Source organism: Drosophila montana, unplaced genomic scaffold (genome assembly GCF_035044405.1).
Source record: "Drosophila montana isolate Dmon_TW-CO22-7 unplaced genomic scaffold, ASM3504440v1 contig_920_1, whole genome shotgun sequence".
NCBI lineage: Eukaryota > Metazoa > Arthropoda > Insecta > Diptera > Drosophilidae > Drosophila > Drosophila montana.
Window position 1 is genome coordinate 1,534,333 of NW_026999206.1, and position 20,736 is coordinate 1,555,068.

Genomic DNA, 20,736 nt, shown 5'->3' on the forward strand with positions numbered 1-20,736 from the left:
CAAGAGAAAGCGAGTATTATAATACTGCTGGCACTGTCTGATACAATATATACCCATTATCGGGTGTCAGTTTCGATGTTTACCAAGACATCGACAAATTCCATTTGCCAGTGTGTTCATATATGGCAGCAATCGCTGGGCTTATAATATTGAGGGTCAAGAACGCGCTACACACACACACGCGCACACTGGACCTGGACGGAAGGAAACGGAATGAAATGGATGGGAGCGCAGGAGAGGGGAGTGGAGTGGGACTGTAGCAGCGGAGAGGCCAAGAGAGGGCAAGACACCAACTGAAAGGGCTATTCACGTCGTACAATCAATTGCTATTAGTTTTCATTACAGTCAAATTACCATAAAATCACATAGACCGTTAGTTGAGTTCGTGCCTTACGGGCTGTTCGCGTTGCCATTTGTCGCTGCCCTCTGCTGACTGCTGGGGTTGCCACCTGACCGCAAGACAGCACACTTTTTCGATATTCATAGAATAATTACACTTTATCAAGGCAGCGCAGTTCATGAATTAACACGCACCTGGAAAGGGGCCAGGCTCGAATCGAGTGGCCGCACTGCCGTTTCCTGTTTCCTGCTTCGATAGTTTCCTTTCGGCTGCTGCTGTCCCTGCTGTGGCTTGGAAATTAGTCAAGTTTGTTACGTTTATGTGAGAGAATTACCGTAATTAGAATATATTGAGCAATAAAAGTGATTTTTATTATTGGAACGCACAACGTGAGCTCGGACCGAGCATCGATGCGGATGATGACGGTGGTGACACAAAGGCCACAGGACTCTCCGGGGTGCCGGACACAGCACACACACAGCACACACACACACACACACTCAGCACACACACACATGCACACAGGTATGGCAATTGGAATAACTGTAATGGGGTCAGGACATTGCCGACATTCTGGCCTTTTGTGCCTTTGTAAGCTCATTTTATGCGGCTTCTTTTAGCCAGTTGCCATCAAATGGCTGCAGCGTTCACTTTTCTTATTGTTGCAGCCAAAAAGGCATTCAGAGCGAGTTAGCCAGCTGTTTAGGAACTTGAAGGACTGCCCATAGTAAGGCGACCCCTCACCCTTTCCCTTGTTCAGCTGCTTTAAATGAAAATATTGCAACAGCTTTTCTATGGATTATGATAAAGTTGATTAGTTGCCAGTTAAAAGGCTGGTCAATAGGGAGGGGAAGTCAATAGTTCAATGTAAGAACAAGAGAAAAGGATTAAATGGCAATTTTATCAAGACATTGAATACTTTTTCAATCACCAGCTCGAGTAAATCTTTGTGGTTTTTCAATTCACTATCATTGCCATTTTCTTTGTGAATAATATCAAACAATATACAAAATTGACAATTGCTCGCCTGTCAGTCCGACGCTCTTGATGTAATCTTTAATAGAAACTTTGTCCACATTTTTCCCCACAGGCGGATCAAACTTTCCATCTTGTGTTCACTTTCGAGTGAGAAAATCATGTTAGGGATGTCCGGAAGTTGATTTTTGTGCAATGCTCTTCGAAGTCTTATATCTGATATCTGAAGCGGCAATCAGCCCAAGCGAGTGGGTCGCCCAGATAGTTCGTCTGCCGAGGACCGCATGCAATTCAAATTAAAAATCAATTTGGTAACAGGTACTTGGCTAATGCAGTCTTTCATTTCAGCTGCGTTTCGCAATTACTGGGCCAACTGAGATGACAGTTAATGTTGTCGCTGTGTGGCAACATTGTCAGTGCCCCAAGAGGCACTCAACAGCTGCCTATACGCAAAATGTGTGGCACTTCATAAAGACTCTGCCGAAAATTAACTTTGACACACACTCCAACAGCCAACTGCTACATCTCTGTGTGTGCGTGTGTGTATGTGTGTGTGTCTGTGTGGGTGCCATAAAAACGCAGCTCATTGGCTCCTAAACATGCCGTTTATGAGCACACACTGGCAGTCAGAGATAGAAGGATAGAGAAGATGGTCTGTAGTAAAAGCAACATGGACTAAGTACTGCTCCATAGCTGTCATAGGGCTGACCATAACGTTGCAATGTATGTGTGTGTGTGTGTGTGTGTGCATGTGTGAGCGTGTGTGAGCGTGTGTTGGCTGCCAAGAAGCGAATGTCAATAGCCAACAGCAGCTGTCAAAACACAGACGCCCTATGTGCCCGCGCTGTTAATGTAATTTGACAATGAATCGTTGCGTCCAAAGTCCAACTGTACCAGTCGACTGTGAACCGACCGCACAGTGCTTCGAGCACATGGTGGCATTTGACGAAAATCTATCACCAATCAATCTTAAAGAAAGTCTTGCAAATATCTTTTAATCATTCTTTATATATGGTTACTGAAACTTTAATAGCAATAAAAAAAGCAATAAAACCTTTTCAAAACTCCGGTCAGAGTTTTGCAATCTTTTTTAACCAATAAGATAATAAAATAACCTTTAATATAGTTAGTCCATTTTATTATTATATATATTACATATTTTTAAATGCCTAATGATATATATTTTTAGGCATATTTTCAAACTTTTAATGGGCTTAGAAATACAAGAAATCAAACTTAAAATCTGAAGAATATTTGAAGTCAAATATATCGATAACAGCACACAATATCAACGATAGGAACTCTTGTCAAAGTTTTGCACAGTTTTGAAATTTTTAGCGCGTTTAGTGATGCAAGAAATCGAACTTTTTAATCGGAAGAATATTTGAACTCAAATATATCCATAACAGCAATCGTTATCAACGATCTGAACTCTGTTTGTGGTCCCCTACTTATTTCGTCCCAGTTTAATTTAACTAATTTTTTCTTAAGTCCTCTTGCACTAGACGAAGCACTGTGCACCTATTCGACGGCCAAGCAGCTTGTTCTGAGTTCAGAGTTCTCGACTCGTGGGTGGCCCTATGCAACTTAATCGATTGGCATTTTGGCGTTTTGGGCATTTTCTAGGTAATCGACTTTGATGGCCAGCAGAGACAGTACATGGAACTTAATGAGTTGCCGCACATCCTGCCCCTGCTGCCGCTACGCCTTGGGGAATGCACATAAATCGCCGATGGTCGTTTATGAAAACATTCGCCGGGGCCGTTAAGTTCGAATATGCGTTAAACTTGGCACTTTCGGTAGCCATTTTGTTTTATTTTCACTGTTCCCGCCGCCATGCAAAAAGCTTATAAAATGCGCATTGCGAAAACAAAAAGTATTTTAATAGAGCCGCGCTTTCATAATGCTGTCCTAACGTCCTTAATGTGTGTGCACTTAAATCTATAATATAAGAATGCATAAAATATTGCATAGTATAAATTATAATATGGTTTGGGAGGGTGGTCGGCGCTTTAAGGCTGGACCTGTTTTGCAAGGGACGCGCCTACTCGTGCACTTGGAGCTTTAAAATACATGCTGAGCTTGAGCTTGCAATAGAATATACATGAAGAAAAGCTTTAACTGTATTTGTGATCAATAAGTAGGCCGTAAAGCTTTTAAGCTAGACTAACTCACAAAGGTTGGATTACATATGTAGATCAAAGCTTGCGCAAACTTGGGCACCAATGGCAGCTTTTGGCTTTTGCGCAAGGATCAACAATGGCCCGCAGGCTTAAGTTTGTTAAGGCTTTGAGCTTTCACACTTACATGTGCAAGGTTTACTTATACTTATGTGCCTAGTAAGCGTTAAGTAATGTGCGCAACTGGATACATTATTGTTACTTAAGCTTTTGAGCTTTTGATGTTAAGTAGGACATGAGTATAAAATTTAATGCATACGTTTGATCTGGAAAAAGCTCTAGCTTGCTGTTAGCTAATAGTTGGTATTTAGCATAAGTTTGCATTTGAGCTATAAATCTGCATGCTCTGGCAAAAGCTCCTTATTCGGCGTAAGCTTGCAGGTGGAGCTTTTACACTCGCTGCCTGAATGCACCAGATAGATCTTTCGAGCTTTTGCACTTGCATATTTTTTAAAAAGCTCTCAGAATCAAATGCAATGCTTTCAGTTCAACCAGCGACCAAGGTCCAGCCCAATAGCAGCATAGGAATATTGCATTAAATTAATGCCATGTTAACGCAAAATTGCGTTTACAAATCCAATCTGCCGTTGCCGGCACCGATAAATGAAGTGCACGAATGGGCGTTTATGGCCACATGACCACATAAAATTACAAGCTTCACGGCTAGCTTTGCTACTGGAGTGCGTCGTGTGTGGCACAGGACTTGGACACTGTGTAATCGGAGCAACTGGCCATTTGGGCAGCATCTTTGGATGACCGACTAGAGCACCTGTGACGGCAGCTGGACTGTGTCTCCAGTAGCTGTTGCAGCTGCTGAAGGTATTCATTTGGGCAGTCCGGTTTCGATTTGTGGTCGGACAGCTCTTAAACTCCAAGAGGGGGCTGGGGGCTGGGGCTGTGAGCGCAGGGCGGACTGTCCAACAAAAACTTAACAAGCTGGTCAGGCGGCCAAATAGATAAACTGGCGCCACATGCTCCGCAATTTGACTCCATTGCACATCAGCTTAGGTGGCAAGGTGTTGGCCGAGGCACACACAGCTGCTGCACACACACAGCGCACAGCATGTGCATGCCACAGACAAGCGTTTCAGATTTACAAAACATTTTATACATTGAGGGCGAGGGTTCAAGTCACAGCTCAGATTCGGCAAGGGTTCGGGCGTTTGCGGGCGGTGGGCCATTTGTGGGCCATGCAACGTCTATGTTTGCGGTGGCCAGGGACGAATGTTGATGCCATTTCTACTGCTGCTGCTGTTGCTGCTGCTGTTGCAGCACGTCCATCAGTGGCCCATTGTCTGTGTCGCGCATACATAATGAAGTGAACCAGAACTGTAGCTAGCTACCCGCTGCCTCCACGCCTGTTGCATTTACCTGTACCAGTTCCTGTTCCGCCTCACCTGCCTAATGACGATGACGATGCGATGATGATGATGATGATGAGCATGACGATGATGATGATGAGGTTGTTGATGATGTTGATAATGAAGCTACTGTTGCTGCCATTTTGGGGTTGGTGGCGATTGGCTGACTGTTTGTTAGCGCGCATTGTGGTGGGTCCAGGTTCAGAGTACGGCAAGAGCGGGTTGTGCGGGTGGCATGGGGTGCGGGGTGCGGGTGCGGGTGTGGGATAGTACTCGCTCTGTGCATTGATAGAAGCGCAATTAGCACTTCGATTGTGTTCGGGTTGACGCGATTTGCATCAAATTAATGTCTTCATCAACGGGCAAACAGAGCGACAATTTGGATAAACGAACGAACGAACGAACGAATCATTTTTGACAAAGCTCAAAAACAATTCGCACGTCAAGTGGGGGGGTCGCTTTTGTTACATTTGACTGCCAGTTCCGAGAGTTGACAAATGAAGTCCTGTTTTATAATTGTACATCATATTTTCCAGCGAGATTAATTTATGAAGTGCTTTCTTGATGATTCGGGCCTGGAGTCGATTCATTCAGGGACCGGTTCAATAAATTATTCAAGTGTCAAGTGTGTGTCCTTTGCAAGGACATTCATATGAGCATCTATAGATTTATAGAGTATTATGAATGTGGGAAATAGAAAACTGTTTATCAAAGTGGGCCTCGACTATTCGAATGAGGTCTAACTTTTCCATAACTACAATAGCTCAGTACTCTAAGGAAACTCAGGACAATCAGTACAACTTTCCCAGTACACTCGAAAATCGTGGGATATTTTGTTTTTTGGTAAATATTATATATATATGTATATATATATTTTGTTCCATATTATGACTGAGTCGGCCTTTCGAGATGAGTGTAAATCGTTATAACTTCTCGCTGACCACATTCAATCCGGCTGGCGAGCTGAAGCAGGTGGAGTATGCCAATAATTGTGGATCGAAGGGTGCGCCAACTGTGGGGATCATAACGAAGAACGGACTCGTTTTGGCCACAGAGAAGAGGATCGACTCGAAACTTACGATCGGACGCACCGTCAAGAAGCTGGAGAAGATTGGCTCACATATGGCGATGGCCTATTCCGGCATGGCTCCAGATTTTCGCATCCTGTCAAAGATGGCGCAAAAGACGTGCGCCGCATACAGCCTGGTCCACTCGGGCATTGTGCCCGTCGACGGCATGGCGATGGCCGTCTCCAACACCATGCAGGAATTCACCCAATCCTGTGGGGTCCGTCCATTCGGGCTATCGGTCCTGCTTGGCGGTTGGGAGAGGGGGCATGCACGTCTCTATCGCTTGGATGCCGCCGGTTCGCTTCTGCCCTTTAGAGCCTGTGCCGTCGGCAAAGATGCAGAGCAACGCATGGAAATTCTGGAACGCCACTATAATCCGAAACTAACTATGGAATTCGCCATATATCTGGCCATTCAGACGATCAGAATGGGCGACGAGCAGTCGATGCCGGCCCAGCACTTCGAAATTGGCATAATCGATAAGACTGGCTTCAGGCGCCTGGACATCGCGACAATCGAGGCCTATTTAACGAAAATGAACTAAATTGCAGCAACACGACTGAAATCGAACGCAGCTCTTTTGGTGTGCAAGTTTATAATGTGATACGCTGGAATGAAACACATTTTCTTTTATCCCGTTTTCGGTTCTTACAAAACCTTTTCAATTCATGCAGTGACCATTAATCGTGGCTGAATAGACTTTTAGTTTTAACACTATTGGTAAGTGAAAGTTTAAAATTGATTAAGCTGTAGAAAGATTCAAGTCGACAAATGGTAAACGGATGGAACGATGGAATTTATGTACATAGACACAAATTTATTTCGGGCAAAACGAGGCGTGTAGCGATCAGTCTCGGGTTCTTTTGCCATGGCACGTTGGAATGAAACGTGTTTTATTTTCATTTTACATTTAAGAAATTGTTTGTTAGAGCTCTCCTGGGAGCCTTTAGTGCTCGCAAGCATTAAAAAAGATAAAACAATAAGTCTGAAGCATTCTTTCAAGCAAAAGCCGCATAATCCAAGCATCAATCAATCAATCGTTAATTCACAAGCTTCAGCTATAGTACAATTGTATGATATATAATTACTTTTACCTTGTTTTAAAAGCATTTGGATAATTTAAGCATTTTTTCAAGCAAACGCCAGAAACTTATTATCAATCGATCAATCAAACTCGCACGTCAACTTTAATAAATCAATTGATTATCAATCAATCGAATGCAAAACCTTTAATATGGTATGATGTAATGAACATATATTTATCTTGGCGAGAGTTTTGATAGCTCAAGCATTCATTCAAGCAAACAATTCAATCATCAATCGATCATCAATCAATCTGATAAACCATCTTCTATATGGTATATAGTTAAAAATATTTATATATATATTTCGTTAATTCAAGCATTCATGCAAGCAAAAAAACTAATTGTCAATCGATCAATCAATCTACATACAAAATGGAATGAAACATATTTTATTTGGTAAGCACTAAGAAACGGTGCGAATTCGAAACGCGATAAGCGACAAGGCTAGCAGAGTGTGAGAGATTTGTAGTCGCTTTTCTCGCTGAGCTTCTCCCGCTTCCGGTGATAAGCAACAATAAATTATCGCTACTCGCTTCGGTTAGCCGAGCTAAGCTAAGCTCTCTCGCTTCCAGTGCAACCCATAACTATAAGGGCGTGTTCTTATCTTTCACAGTGATCTGTTGCATCCGATTTGATGCATTGTTTTGGATTACACTTAAGAGTTGCCAGCAGCACGGCCAGAAACTAGCCAAGCGGAAGCTCCACAATGCAGCGCCATAACCAGAACCAACGAGGATGCCAGGCTGGCGATGTTTACAACGATGGGGGAAGACGACGATGATAATACTCTTACTCTGTGCCTTTCCGTTTGCCGATGTGTCAAGTGGCACTTGCGGGGCTGCTTGACCGGAGACCCGGCTTACTGGATGCCGGGGCTAGGCGTTGGCGTTGGCGTTGGCATTTACCTGGCGACCAGAGTTGTCGTGTTTTTGTCTCCCGGCATCCTTTATTTATATATTTTCTTGCCTGGGTTTTGGTTCCCCATTCTATTTTTTTTTTTATACTTTTATTTCATTTGCCTTCAATGCAATTATACTGGATAAATATCTTCTTCCGTTTTAGCTGTAATTACAAAAGTTTAATTGAGTTTTCTCGGCTCGTTGTGTTCGTTTCTTTTTCCTACTTCATTTTTTTTTATCCACCCCCCCCCCCCCCCCCGCGACCGTATGCTTCTTCTCTTTTTGTTTTGCACTTGTTTTTGTCCTGCTGCCGCCGCTGCTTTGTTGCTGTCGTCCTGTTCGGCGCTCGTCGACATCTCTGGCGCTGGCTGTCGTTGCGGCTGGCTAGAAGTTTATCCAGCATTCTCTCTGCTAAGTCGTCCTGGCGCGCTGGAGCTGGCGCTGAAGCTGGCGCTGAAGCTGGAGCTGGAGCTGGAGCTGGAGCTGTCGTCGTTGTCGCCGTGGCTGCCGTTGACGCTTTTTCCATCTGGATCTGTGGCCGCCTGTCTTCATCTCCAGCCTTACTCTTTTTCTCTTTTCCTTTTTTTTATTGTTGATGTTGCGAAAAAGAGTTGTTTTCAGCCTGCCAGGCCTGTCTATCTAGCGCCACGTGATTGTTTTTTGCCACAACAACAACAACAGCAGCAGAGTGACATTGAGAGGGGGAGAGAGCGACAGGGGGGAGGTTGGGGGGAATGGTCTGGCAGACAGTGGCAATGGCGGCGCGCCTGAGGCTGAGTGATTTCTTCTACTTTGGGACGTCCCAAGGACAGGCATAATAAAAAGTGATTAAAACAGAGCGCAATTGTATTTCAACTTGACTTTAAGGCGCTTGCCCTAACCTCACTTGCAGCAGTGCTGCCAATTTATTTTAAATAAATAGCGAAAGTGTTGAGTAACGGCGCAAAGCAAACGCCTCACGCACACACGCACACGCACAGACAGCAAGCATGACAGTTGCCGGCTGAAACATACGGATGAGCGGTACAGATTCTGGTTAATTTATTCATTGCAAATTTACATGCTCATGTTTGCAAATTTAAAAACTGCACACACACTCACATTTACACACTCGCATATTCACAGCAAAAGAGACGGCAAATGCATAGTTAGAAAGTGTGCGAATGGGAGGCAGCTAGAGAGTGAGAGTGCAGGGTGCAGGGTGCAGGGTGCAGGGGCCGTGCAAGCGAGTTTATTCAAAGCAGACTCTCCTAGTAATATGTAAATCGCATTGCCAGTGCCAAAGTGGAATTTGCTCAGAGTCAGCAGGCTTCCCAGTTGCAACTGCAACCGCAGGCCCTCAGCCCCACCCTAGCCCCATCTAGATTCGCATTCGCATCAGCGCCTCTGTATGGCGCAGCGTTCAGTTATTTTCCTATGGGAAAAATCCACTTGGCGCTACCCCAATATTTACATATCATAGTTGGCTCCACAAATGAGTTGGCGGGAGAGCGAAAGAGAGAGAGAGAGAGGGAGGGAGGGAGCCAGTGTTGTATATGAGTGAGGGCGGAGTGTTGAGTACGGCGGTAAAAGTACGTGCCAAGTGACTGCGACGTGTTGAGTTAAACAGTCAAGCCTATTGCTTGTACGAATGTGTTTCTAGGAGCAAGTCCAGGTTAAAAATGTGAATAAATGTACATAACCAACGTGACGTAGAGAACAAAGCACAACGCATCAGATTCGAATCAAAATAAGATACATTTTTGACAGTTAAAAGACTGGCAAGAGCCTAGCTCAACGATTGTATTGTATCTAATTTAAATGTTTATAAACTCAAAAACTGACTCAAAATCGAATTCTATATCTATCGATATACAAAGCAATCAATGTATCGATATGAGCAAATGACATTTTCTACAGGGCTGCAACATTGCCGTTGGTCTTAGGGCTGCGGAATTTAAATCAATTTCGATCGACAGCTGAGCTTAAAGCTTCAGCAATTGCAATTTGGTCTTCTATTGAGCACCAGGTCTTTGTGTATAATTTCTATATTAAGCAAAAGATTTAACGTAACAAGTCCGAGCTTGACAAGCTCGTTTCAGTATGTTCATAACTCGCATCGACCCTCTTCAATCTTACGTATTGCATAGGTTTAATAAAATGATAAAAAAAGCAGTTATATAAAAATATAATATAACAAATTAGATACGCTTGAGTAATCGAATATTTATGATGAAACATGAGCGGCAACCAAATAATATGTGTACATATACATATGTATACCTAAGCAACCCCATAAACCATAACTGCGCGCAATTCTGAAACAAAAAAACCTCTCGTTTGGGAGGAACAGGAGCACATCACACACTCGCACACACACACTCGCAGACACACACTCGCACACACAGTAGTAGAGGCAAGAGAATGGTGCTTGTCAAAACAAATCCGTAAGAGATTACATTAAAAGGCGCATTTGGACAGCTCAATCGCAAAATAGAATACACCTATTCGAACATACTTACATACTCGAATAACCGGGGATATAACATATGTATATGGAATGCACGCTGTGCATGCGGAAATATCCCCAATGGATTTACCAGACGCCAGTGTGCACCCAACTCAAACCTGGCCCTTAAGTCCCTGTATCCTTGTTTCTTTAGCAACGGTTGCGGCATCGCGGGTTTTCTCTCTTTTTTTTTTATGTGCATGTGTGCCTGCGTGTTTGTGTGTTTGTGTGCTGGCAATGATGGAAAGTTCTGTAATACGAACTGACAGTAGTTTTCATTACGAATTCATGCAATTTTTTACTTTTTTCCTTTCGATTTTCGAACAGACTGCAGCATGATCCACCATAAACAACAGCCGCACAACGTTTACCCAATTCCTAAATGAGTGTTGAGGCAATTGAAGTTGCTCGGTTAAGACCTTTTGAATAGAGTCCGTCAGCTTTGAGTCGCATTATGATAATGCGTAAATGTTTTTTGAGCTTGCTGAAAGTTGGCAATCACTTTAATACCATTTAAAAATTAATCCATCAACACGTACTCAACGATAGTTCAAAAGGAGCTCTACAGGTGGCAACGCTTTAATTTAACTTATCTGTTAATTTGTGCCTTACCAACACTGTGCGCTGTTAAAAGTCAAGGTGGCAACACTGCAAGTTAATTAACTGCCTGGCAAATTCGAACAGACACATCAACCAAGCTGTAACTATATATTGAAGTTGCTTCAGGTATAATATTATGAATTAGCATAGCTGCATATTCTATGCATGTTTATTTATTTGATTGCACACCAAACTCGAGAATACGTCGGTTATCGCTGCATAGATAAGTTCACCTTTGAGTAAATTTTGTCTGTGATTTGTTTGTGGCTGTGGAAATGTAAGCAAATGTTTGTAAGACGACAAAGCTGCTTACTAGATTTACGTTGCTCTTCTTCTTCTTGTTGTTGCGGATGGAGCATCTTGAGCAGACATTTCAAATGGCAATTTGGTGGCCGAAGGGTGCGGTAGGGGTAGGGGGGGGGGTGGACTGTGGCCTTTGTTATGCAAAGTGCAAGTGCTCTCTTCCTCCGTCTCTAACTCTCTCTCCCACTCAGTATTTCTCTGTTGAATCTGAATCTGATTCTGACCTTTGTCCATGACCACAGTGGCCACTCTATAAATTGTACAACTATTTTCAATAAAAGCACACAATAACCAGCATGCTCCAAGTTTTGAGGTATAGCCCATCTCTCTCTGGCCCTGCACCCATCGACGCTGCATCCAACTCTTTCTGGCGCGCGGCTTGGTTTATTTAACTATCGCTGCTGCCTTGACACGGCCAAGACGAGCTGTTGTCCGGCGTATAGTCGTATTGGGCGTTTGGGTTAAGGTATAGGGCCGGCGTTGCCACCCAGTCGCACAGGTGCTGCAGCGCTTCTTCCCAGCCTCTTGTTAGTCCACACTGGTTTTTGTCTTTGCTTGCGTTCTCGACTTTCGGCAACTTCTTGAAAGTACTTTACCCCCCATCCAACGAGCTGGCATGCACAAATACATAAACAGTGTGTGTGGGTGTGTGTGTGTGTGTTTTTTCTATTATTTTTTTGTCTTTTGGTAATTTAGCATATTTCTAAAGAATTTTGTTGTGGCTGCTGTTGTTGTTGTTGTCGTCTGCTGTGTTTCAAGTTTTGCTTCACCGTTTGCGGTGCGCAAATGCAAATTGCTTGGCTTGCATATCCTTTATGCCTTTTGTTTTTCCTATATTTTCTTCGTTTTATACCCTTGTGTAGAGGATATTCGAATTTTGTCGCGAATTATGTGAAGCAAAGAAACAAAGCTTATACATATGTATATGTATTGTTGATCTGTCTATTTCTATGCCAGCTTGTCTTTCAGTCTTGCATATCGGAACCAACCGGATCGGTCCACTATATTTTATATAGGTGCAATAGAAATTCTTTTGCAAGATAACTTGACCAAACTTATCATTTACAAGCTATGCACTATGCTCCCTATCAACATCGGTCCACCATATCATACAGCTTTTTAGAAAGAAATAATTGAATGGTTTTTCAAGGTATCTTGATTTTTCTCAGCAACTAGCACATATCTGGCAAACCTTATCAAATTGAACTAGTAAATCTTATAGAACTAATCGGTCGGAATGAGAACTTTTGCATAGCAGCACTTGTCAGCCACTTGCCTAGAAGGGTATTTATGTTTCGGCGTGCCGAAGTTAGCTTTTCATTTTATTTTCTTTTTGTTTTTGTTTTTCTGGCCACCCCTCTTGCAACCTGGCTGGGGCGCAGAGGCAACAGATGCTGATGTTACTGAAGTGCGCCCAGCCGCGTTGATAGTTTTATTATTTGTATGCATATATTTCTAAACTTAGGATTTCAAAGAACTGCTGCCAAGTAGAGTTGTCTCAAGTGTTTGGCTTAAACAGTGTATTAGCCAATAAGCAATGGCTGACACACTGAAACGAAGTCATTTTTTGAAACCCCTCCAAGTGAAATATTCAAATTTGCTTCCTTTGGGTCATTTGTGAAATGATCAATTTTATTTAACTTTCATTCAGTTGTCCCTAATTTTATTGCATTTTGAAATTAAATATGCAAGCGGCTCTGGAAATCTGAAAAGTATAGCTCTTAATGTATGGGTAGCTTAGTTATAGTTAAAAAATGCTCAACTTAAAAAAAAACAAAATTATGTTTAAATATACATTCAATGTCTTAAATGCTAAAACCCCCCAGGTTTTTTAACGAGCTCAAAGTTGTGAAGAGGAATCAATTTCCAGGGCATATATTAGATAAGTGTCGACTAGCTATAACGCATGCTGAGACCTGCTCAGAACAGGAGGCCATCAGACTCTTTATTCTATGCAAATGACAGCTGAGAAGCCAGTTGGATGCATTCTTGCCTATGATGTGACTGGACAAGTAGCTATAAATACAGTCTAATGATCCAAGTTGTCCTCTGGCTTACTTGCAATTCTCTTATGAATGCAGTTGCATAATCATCAGGTCAACGACAGGCTGTAGTTGACAACAAGTGTCTGTGCCGCTAATTGGCTGCCGTTTGCTAATAAGTATTGACAGTTGCAATGGCAACAGTGTCCCTGTGGGGCGATTGGCCATAAAACATTATTTATTTATTTTCATTAATCATTTAATCAACAGCCTGATAGTTTAACTTGCATTGCCGTGTCACACTGTGCACAGTGGTTGCCATATTTGGAAGTATCATTTTGTTTCTGTTTGGATCCTTGGAATGCAGACCGTCAAAATAAATCGTGCGAATGGAGCGTGAAGTGCTGGGTCTGTGGTCCTTGGTCCTTGGTCCAGGGTCCTGGGTTCCTGGTCCGGCTGCTGTTTATGTTGTCTCATGGTCGTGCGTCCAGATGTTTTGATTCAGTTTTAATTCATTTCAGTTGGCGGCGCCAGTGACTGTTATTGTTGCCATTGTTGCTGTCGTTTGTTCTTGTTGCTATTAAGAAAAACGCCTCCAAGTATAATCGACTAAACGAGCGAGCAAACGAGAATTGGTTGACGACCACCCTTCCCTCCTTCCTTCCCCAAACCGGCCAACACTCGACACAGTTGCCCTCGACATGCAGCCAGCCAGCCAGCCAGCCAGCCAACCAGCCGGCAATAAAAATATGATTGTATTTTCGCTTGAGTTGTTTTCATTTCTCGATGATGTCGAGGACCGTGCTGTGGCCCGGGGTAGGCGACCGCAGTTTTACCCCAATTCCTACTACAGTTTCCACTTCCTGCCGCCAGCGCCAACTCCATCATCTCCGCGCTCAGTCCTCCGTCCAATGCATGGTTAAATCAAGCAAGCGCTTGCCAGCGGTCGACCATTGAACCGCTCCAGTCCGCTCAAGGCAGCAGCTATACGTTTTGTTGTTTTTGCTTCTGCTGGCGGATAACAACTTGGGGCCTTTGTTTTGTTTGCCGCCCACACACACCAACACACACCAACACACACACATACTTGTATATCCATTTGAAATCAGTACGGCAACTCGCATATTCGCTACATTACATTCTTCGTTGCCATTAATCGTGGGGCTGCGGCTGCCCAGTTGGCCGGCAGGGCTGGCTGGCATCTTGAGGGCCTCAGTTGTCCGGGCTTGTGTCCATGGCCGTCCAATGTAGTCGGCGTGGCTCTGGTCCCTGGTCCCTGGTCCTTGTTCAACTCGACTCTCAAGTCTTTCATATTTACTCGAGTGATGTAATTTTTGAATAGCTTAAGGCTTTTGAAAATATTTAGCATGGCAAATCCTTTTTAAACGTTGATTTCGACTGCAGTCAGAGCCGAAGGATGCTATGGCCATGGCTATCGGTCCTCGCCACGTACCGCCCATTGTGCTGTCGAGTACTTTGCATATGCATATGCGTATTATTGTTATTAATAATAATAAATTAGATGCTCTGAATGAGCGCTGCCCACGCAGGCGAAGAGCTGGAAGTTTTTGCGTTTCATTTACCACGGAATGCCCTTCAAAGCGAGCTTGAATATCTTTACATATGTATCTGTATCTGTATCCGGCAATCGATTATAAAGTTTAGGCAAAAGAATTTTAAGGTTGCGGATGCTAACCCCAAAAATATGCCTCATTTTCCATTGAATCTTGTGAATTCCAGCTGCCTAGCTTCCCAATGAATTAATAGGCTTTTCAATTTTCTAATATTAAATGTAATCAACTAATATGCAAATGCATAATATATTTTAGATTATTGATTACTCTTATAATATCATTATTTTACTTTTAAGACTACTTTGTGTTGGCAGCTGACGTTAACCAGCACTGAGCACTGAAAGTGGTCAATACAAAACTTGTGCAAAGTAGAAACGGAAATAGAAATTGAGCACAAAATAATAATAATAAGTACAACAAAAACAACAGCAGCAACTGTTGCTGGTCTTCGCCAGCTCTCATGATGATCTTTGTTCTTATTGTGAACTGGTCGCTGCCAGTGTTGCTAAACTAGCTTATTTTACAAGGCTGGAAATTGCTAAAAGATGTTCAAAAATGCTAAACATAATATATGATCAATTTTTGAATAGTTTTTTTGAAAAACAGTCCATATAAAATATATAGTCCCTTTATTTCTTTTATTTTGAAATAGATTTTAGGTATTTGTTTGAGATACCAATACATTGATTAGGAAAAATGTATCATGTTTAGTCATAGTTGGTCATATTTAGTAGATTGATATAAATTACATTCTTTAATGAGTTTGTTAAGTGAAGCAAATGACAAAAATTTCAAATCAAAGACGGAACATCCGCTTTTAATCCTGTCTCAACGCTCTCTTTTTACTTTTAGTCAGGCTTAGAGCTATTATTATTTCATAACATTTTCTAGCTTAAGCTAAGTCTAGCCATAAAATGGCTAAAATCGCAGCACTGGTCCCAGCAGCAGCATCCAAAATAACAACAATAGTTACAACACACACACACACACACACACATACATACACACACACACATGCACACTGTCCAAAAAGTGCGCAAAAACGCAAAAGGCAAATAAAAATTTGTAATGAAATTTTGTGCGCTGACATTTCGAAAAATTGCTTTTTAACCTTTGTGCCTTGGCTGGAAGTTGAATCCAAAGCCGGGCAAACTGGAGCCGGAGCAGCTTCTACATGTCACTGACATGCTACACGTGTATCTCTTCGGCTTGGGCGCCGCCTCGCCCATGTTGAGGTCCAAGGATGCGAGTGTCTGTGTGTGTGTGTGTGTGTGTGTGTGTGCGGTTGGATGCCAAGCAAAGTTGTGCAGCATCGAAATCTGTAAGCTGAAAACTCTGTGACATGCTTTTAAGTTTTCGGCTGGCATGCACATGCAGATTATTATTAGGTTGTTGCCGCTGCAGCCCGTTGCCCCTGCCGCAGGTGAGTGCCCCTCCCCTCCCCTCCCCTCCGTGTCGCCAGCAAACTCAAAGAAAAAAAAAACTTTGCCCATGTCCAGCTGGCTGGGGAGGGGGTTGGGGCATTTGCCATTTGCCTTGCCATAAGTTTTGTTCTAACAAACCAATTACTCGCACCAATTTCCACAGGCTGCCTTCGACTTTCGCCTAGCCTTACATGATGGAAGAGTTCGACTTTGAGGCGGTGGCTGACTAGCTGAGCAGGGAAGCTGAGGCGGGCTGTAGCTGGTGGCATGCTACAACGAGACGGCAACGAAGCTGACGCTGATGCTGAAGGAAAATACAAATACGACTTTCAGTTACTTTTTCATTATTTTGCCAAGGAGTTTGTCCTTTTGCGTGTGCGACACATTCGGCAAAGACACTTGGCTCGCATGTCCCCGTATCTCAATACCCCACCCCCCATGCACCATCTCCCTCTCTGTGTGTGTGTGTGTGTATTGCAATGTTCAAAACATTGGCAGATGTCGCCGCACTAGCAAAAGTTACGAGAGCCCTGCTGCAACAGCAGGTACAGGGAGGGCCAGGAGCATGGACTGCCTAAGGGCTGGATGATGAGGAGGGGGGAGGGGGGGCAGGCAGGCAGCTGTAGCGGGCGCATCCGGATCTGGATGGCGTGTGTACACATGCTGAGACAAGGACAAGACTTGCCAGTCAACTCGCAGCCAAGCCAGCTGAGCAGAAATGTATAAGAAAAAAATAAGGACGAGTTGATATCGCTGGCACAACGAAGTTTAAATACCCTTTATGGCATGTGGCTATGTGACCAGAATTGGGAAGCTCTTCCTCTTCTTTCTATATGCTATAGTAGTCCGATCCTGATAAGATTTTGCTCATTAGTCGAATAGAAAAAAACTTCATTATTGACCGATCATGCTTATAGCAAGCATATGATATAGTGTTTCGATCCGGCCGGCTCCGACATACATATGTACTGCCTGCAATAGAATGACGGACCATATCACTTCGTTTGTTAATGCTGATCAGGTATGTATATCCCTTATGGCTTCGGAAAAGTCTCCCACTATGCGCTACATATTGCTTGATAAAATGAAGATATCCTCTACAAAGGCATAAAAAAGTTGCTACAAGTTTACTTTCTTTTCTTTCTACTTGCCTTTTATTTTTGTCTTTTTCAACTAATTTTTCTTGTTTTTTCCAGTTAGCCCCCATCCACACTTTACACTGTTCACCGCATGTGCCCAGCTGTGCAAAAGGTGAAGACGACGTATGGCAGAGCGGGATGAGGCGGAGCGGGGCGGACCGGGGCGGTGAAGGGCAAGGTGGACAGCATTAAAGCGGCTCTAAATAAAATTGTCTATGTGAAAGAAGTCGTCGGTTCGACAAATGTGGGCATAAATAATTCATTGGAATGGATCAACAATTGTTTGGCACTCCAAATGGGCACAAACTAGTCCAAAGTTGAATGGAATCAAAGCGGATGCCGAACTAAAGATATTCATTAAAAAAAACCGAATATATTAAATAAACTATGTCGCTCTGGGAAATGGATTGTGACGAAGTATCTTATGTAAGTACTCGAAATGAACTAACATTTTCGGCATTGGACATGCCAATACATCTCCTGTCCGATATGATCAGCTGATGAGGATAAGGATCTCATGGAGAATGAGAAATATTGACGTGTAAGCTATGATACTATTATGTGCTTAAAGTAAGGGTAACTTTGAGGAAAAAAAAAATGGTCATGGTTACCAGGAGTCCGTTAAAATAGAGTCCCATATTCAACTGATTCCTGAATACCATTTATTTTGTAGCATACCATTGGTAGTCAATTAAAATGGGAATACAAACAGGCTATATGAGATTGGGCCTATGAAGCAAGGCTTCATACCAGGAACCGCACCGAAATCCAGTTAGTTTCATGAAATCGATAAGTATCGATTACAAATTCAACCCTTTTACGCATATATTCGAGCTTTTAAGATCCGGAGACGCCAAATTTGGTATGTGGACTATCGAGTAGTATACATAGATCAAGAATTTTTCACTTTTTGGTAAAAGTAAACAAAAATATTTCATATGATTTAAAATTAATTGATAGAATTTTAATTTAGTTAAAGGTCAGCGCAGCATTAAACAGATATCCATTTTATATACAGCACAGCTCTCAGTGGAGTGAAGATTGTTAATCTTTGGGCTTAAATGTGCACAAGAACTTGACAACTTATCTTAGCACACCTGCAGCATAAACACGCGGCTCTTTTGTTATTGTGGTGTGGCATGTGCCACATGCAGCCGAGTCCAGAAGCTGTTTTCTGTTTTTTACGTTTTCCTCCCCCATTTTTGTTGTGAAGATTAAGTCGCATGTGGAACATGTCTTTGGTGTGCCGCTTCTGTGTGTGTGTGTGTGTGTGTGTGTGTGTGTGTGTGTGCGACGTAATCTTTGGGCTGCTTTGGCCGCTTAACTTTTTTCACTTGCACTTGCAACAGCCCCAGCTTGCAGCATATTATGAAGATGAAGATGAAGCGGCGGCAGCGGCAGCAGCGGCAGCAGCGGCAGCGGCTTCAGCTCGCGTGTGCTGTTGTAAAAAGTTTTTAATTTTTCTTTTGAAACATTTAACTAAAAGAGAGCAAGTCCTTGCTTCCCTCGCCAAAGTGTTGCCAGCAACAGCGGCGAGGTTAGGGAGGGGTGGTGGTAAAGAAATTATCCTTTTCTTGCTTGCAACATCTTCTTCTTCTTCTTCGCTTGCCTTACAACTTTTGCTTGGCAAAATATCATACGCATAAAACAACATACGCCGAGACGAAAAAAACCCCAACCCCAGCCACTGCAGGCTACGAGCCGCCCCCCCCCCCCCCCCCCTTCGCTCACCCGGGCAGGACATCATATGATCTGAATGCAGCCCTCTCGCTATTTAACTTGCTTTATTTTTCTTTTAATGAAACAGTTGTTGCTCGCGGCATTATTATGATTATTATGAGGCATGCAAAAGTTGCAGTTAAAGCGTCGTGTAAAATAATATTTAGATGCCAACTTTCAGGCTGCAGTTTGGTGGCTTAAACCCCCCTCCCCCAACTACCCTTCACACACATCCGCTCTCAGCCTGTTTTGGCTGGCAATTTTGCAGTTTAATTAAATTTTACCAGGGCCGAATATCTGCGCAAGAAGACCGCCAAATGCGAAATGCCAAAGCCAGTTGTGAGTCCGGATTCGTGTTGCTGGCAGTCGATAGTCTACTGCTGGCAGTTGGCAGTTGGCAGTTGGCACCAAATGCACCGCAGCAATGTTGCTTTTAGTTTTGGGAAAAGCCCTTAAATTAATTGAGTCTGGCCAGGCTCAGTCCTAAGCAGAGCTCAGCCAACAACCAGTTGCCAGTTGCCGGCTTTTGTGTCGCATCAGATTGACTGAAGAAGCCGCACAAGTTTCTCTCTTTTAGTTTGACGAAATTAACTTGAACCGTTGTTGCCGCCAACCCCCGCACTCCTCCCCCCGCCCCACTCAGCACGTCTAACCAGTGCTCAGATTTGGTGCGAGTGAAAAAGTATTTGCATTACTATGACTTCGAATGGGTTTGAAATTAGCTGCTTTTCTAATTGACATTACATTATTGTAATCGGCAGACCCGGCGGAAGTTGCCTTCCGCGGGAATATGACGGATTTCTTCTCATGGTTAAGAGTACAGTCAAAGGGCTTATTCGAGCAGTTAACCTAGCCACAGCTAGCTAGGGTGAAAGGCCATTTAAATACTCGCATGCAATTAAAGGCAATTTATATTCATGAATTAATTTAGAAAACTACGCACTACCAAATGGAGCTGAGACACTCGATAATATCGGCTTTATTGTTATCGTTAGCATATTTTTTAAAATTTGCATTCAGCATTTCCAACACTTACAACTGCTACAACTAAATGACTTCACTATATATAAACCTTTAGTCACATGCTCCTGTTTCCTGCAATTTGTTCAACATTTCCATAATATTCTCAATAATGCTTTCCGATGCCATGATTATTTCGATTCAAATTGTGCATTTTCGATTGTTATCGATAAGCTTATTCACATTTAACATTTACAGCACTGTCAAAGTCTGCAGCTGAACATCTTGTCACTATTTATTAGCTAAGACTTCATTTAATATTGTTTCCCATTTACATTTGACTTCACGATTTGCCTACTTTCTTTTGGCTTATTTCAAAGCACAACATTCCCTGCTTTTAATATTCCAAAAATTTACAAGCCACAGAATTTTAGCATTTGAAGGGTTTCCGTTGGGGTGCTGTTTGTACAGCTCCATAGACGCAATCAGCTTAAGCTACTCCTCAAAGCACATTGGATAAGCATCTTTGTCTGGTTTTTGTGACGGATGTCTGTCCAGACACACAGTTCCATTTGTTCTTTATACCATTCTGACCAGAATCGGCTGCCTTGCTTTATAGTCTGCCATTATCACTAGC

At 42.9% G+C, this 20,736-nt stretch overlaps 1 protein-coding gene across 1 annotated transcript; it reads left to right on the plus strand.

The window, feature by feature from the left end:
- The first annotated feature begins 5,623 nt into the window (after positions 1–5,623).
- On the plus strand, positions 5,624–6,595 carry LOC135440300 (proteasome subunit alpha type-2-like). The gene has a single exon (XM_064699390.1). It carries the CDS (start codon positions 5,766–5,768, stop codon positions 6,468–6,470), a length of 705 nt encoding a protein of 234 aa, XP_064555460.1. The 5' UTR covers positions 5,624–5,765; the 3' UTR covers positions 6,471–6,595.
- Positions 6,596–20,736: the final 14,141 nt, after the last annotated feature.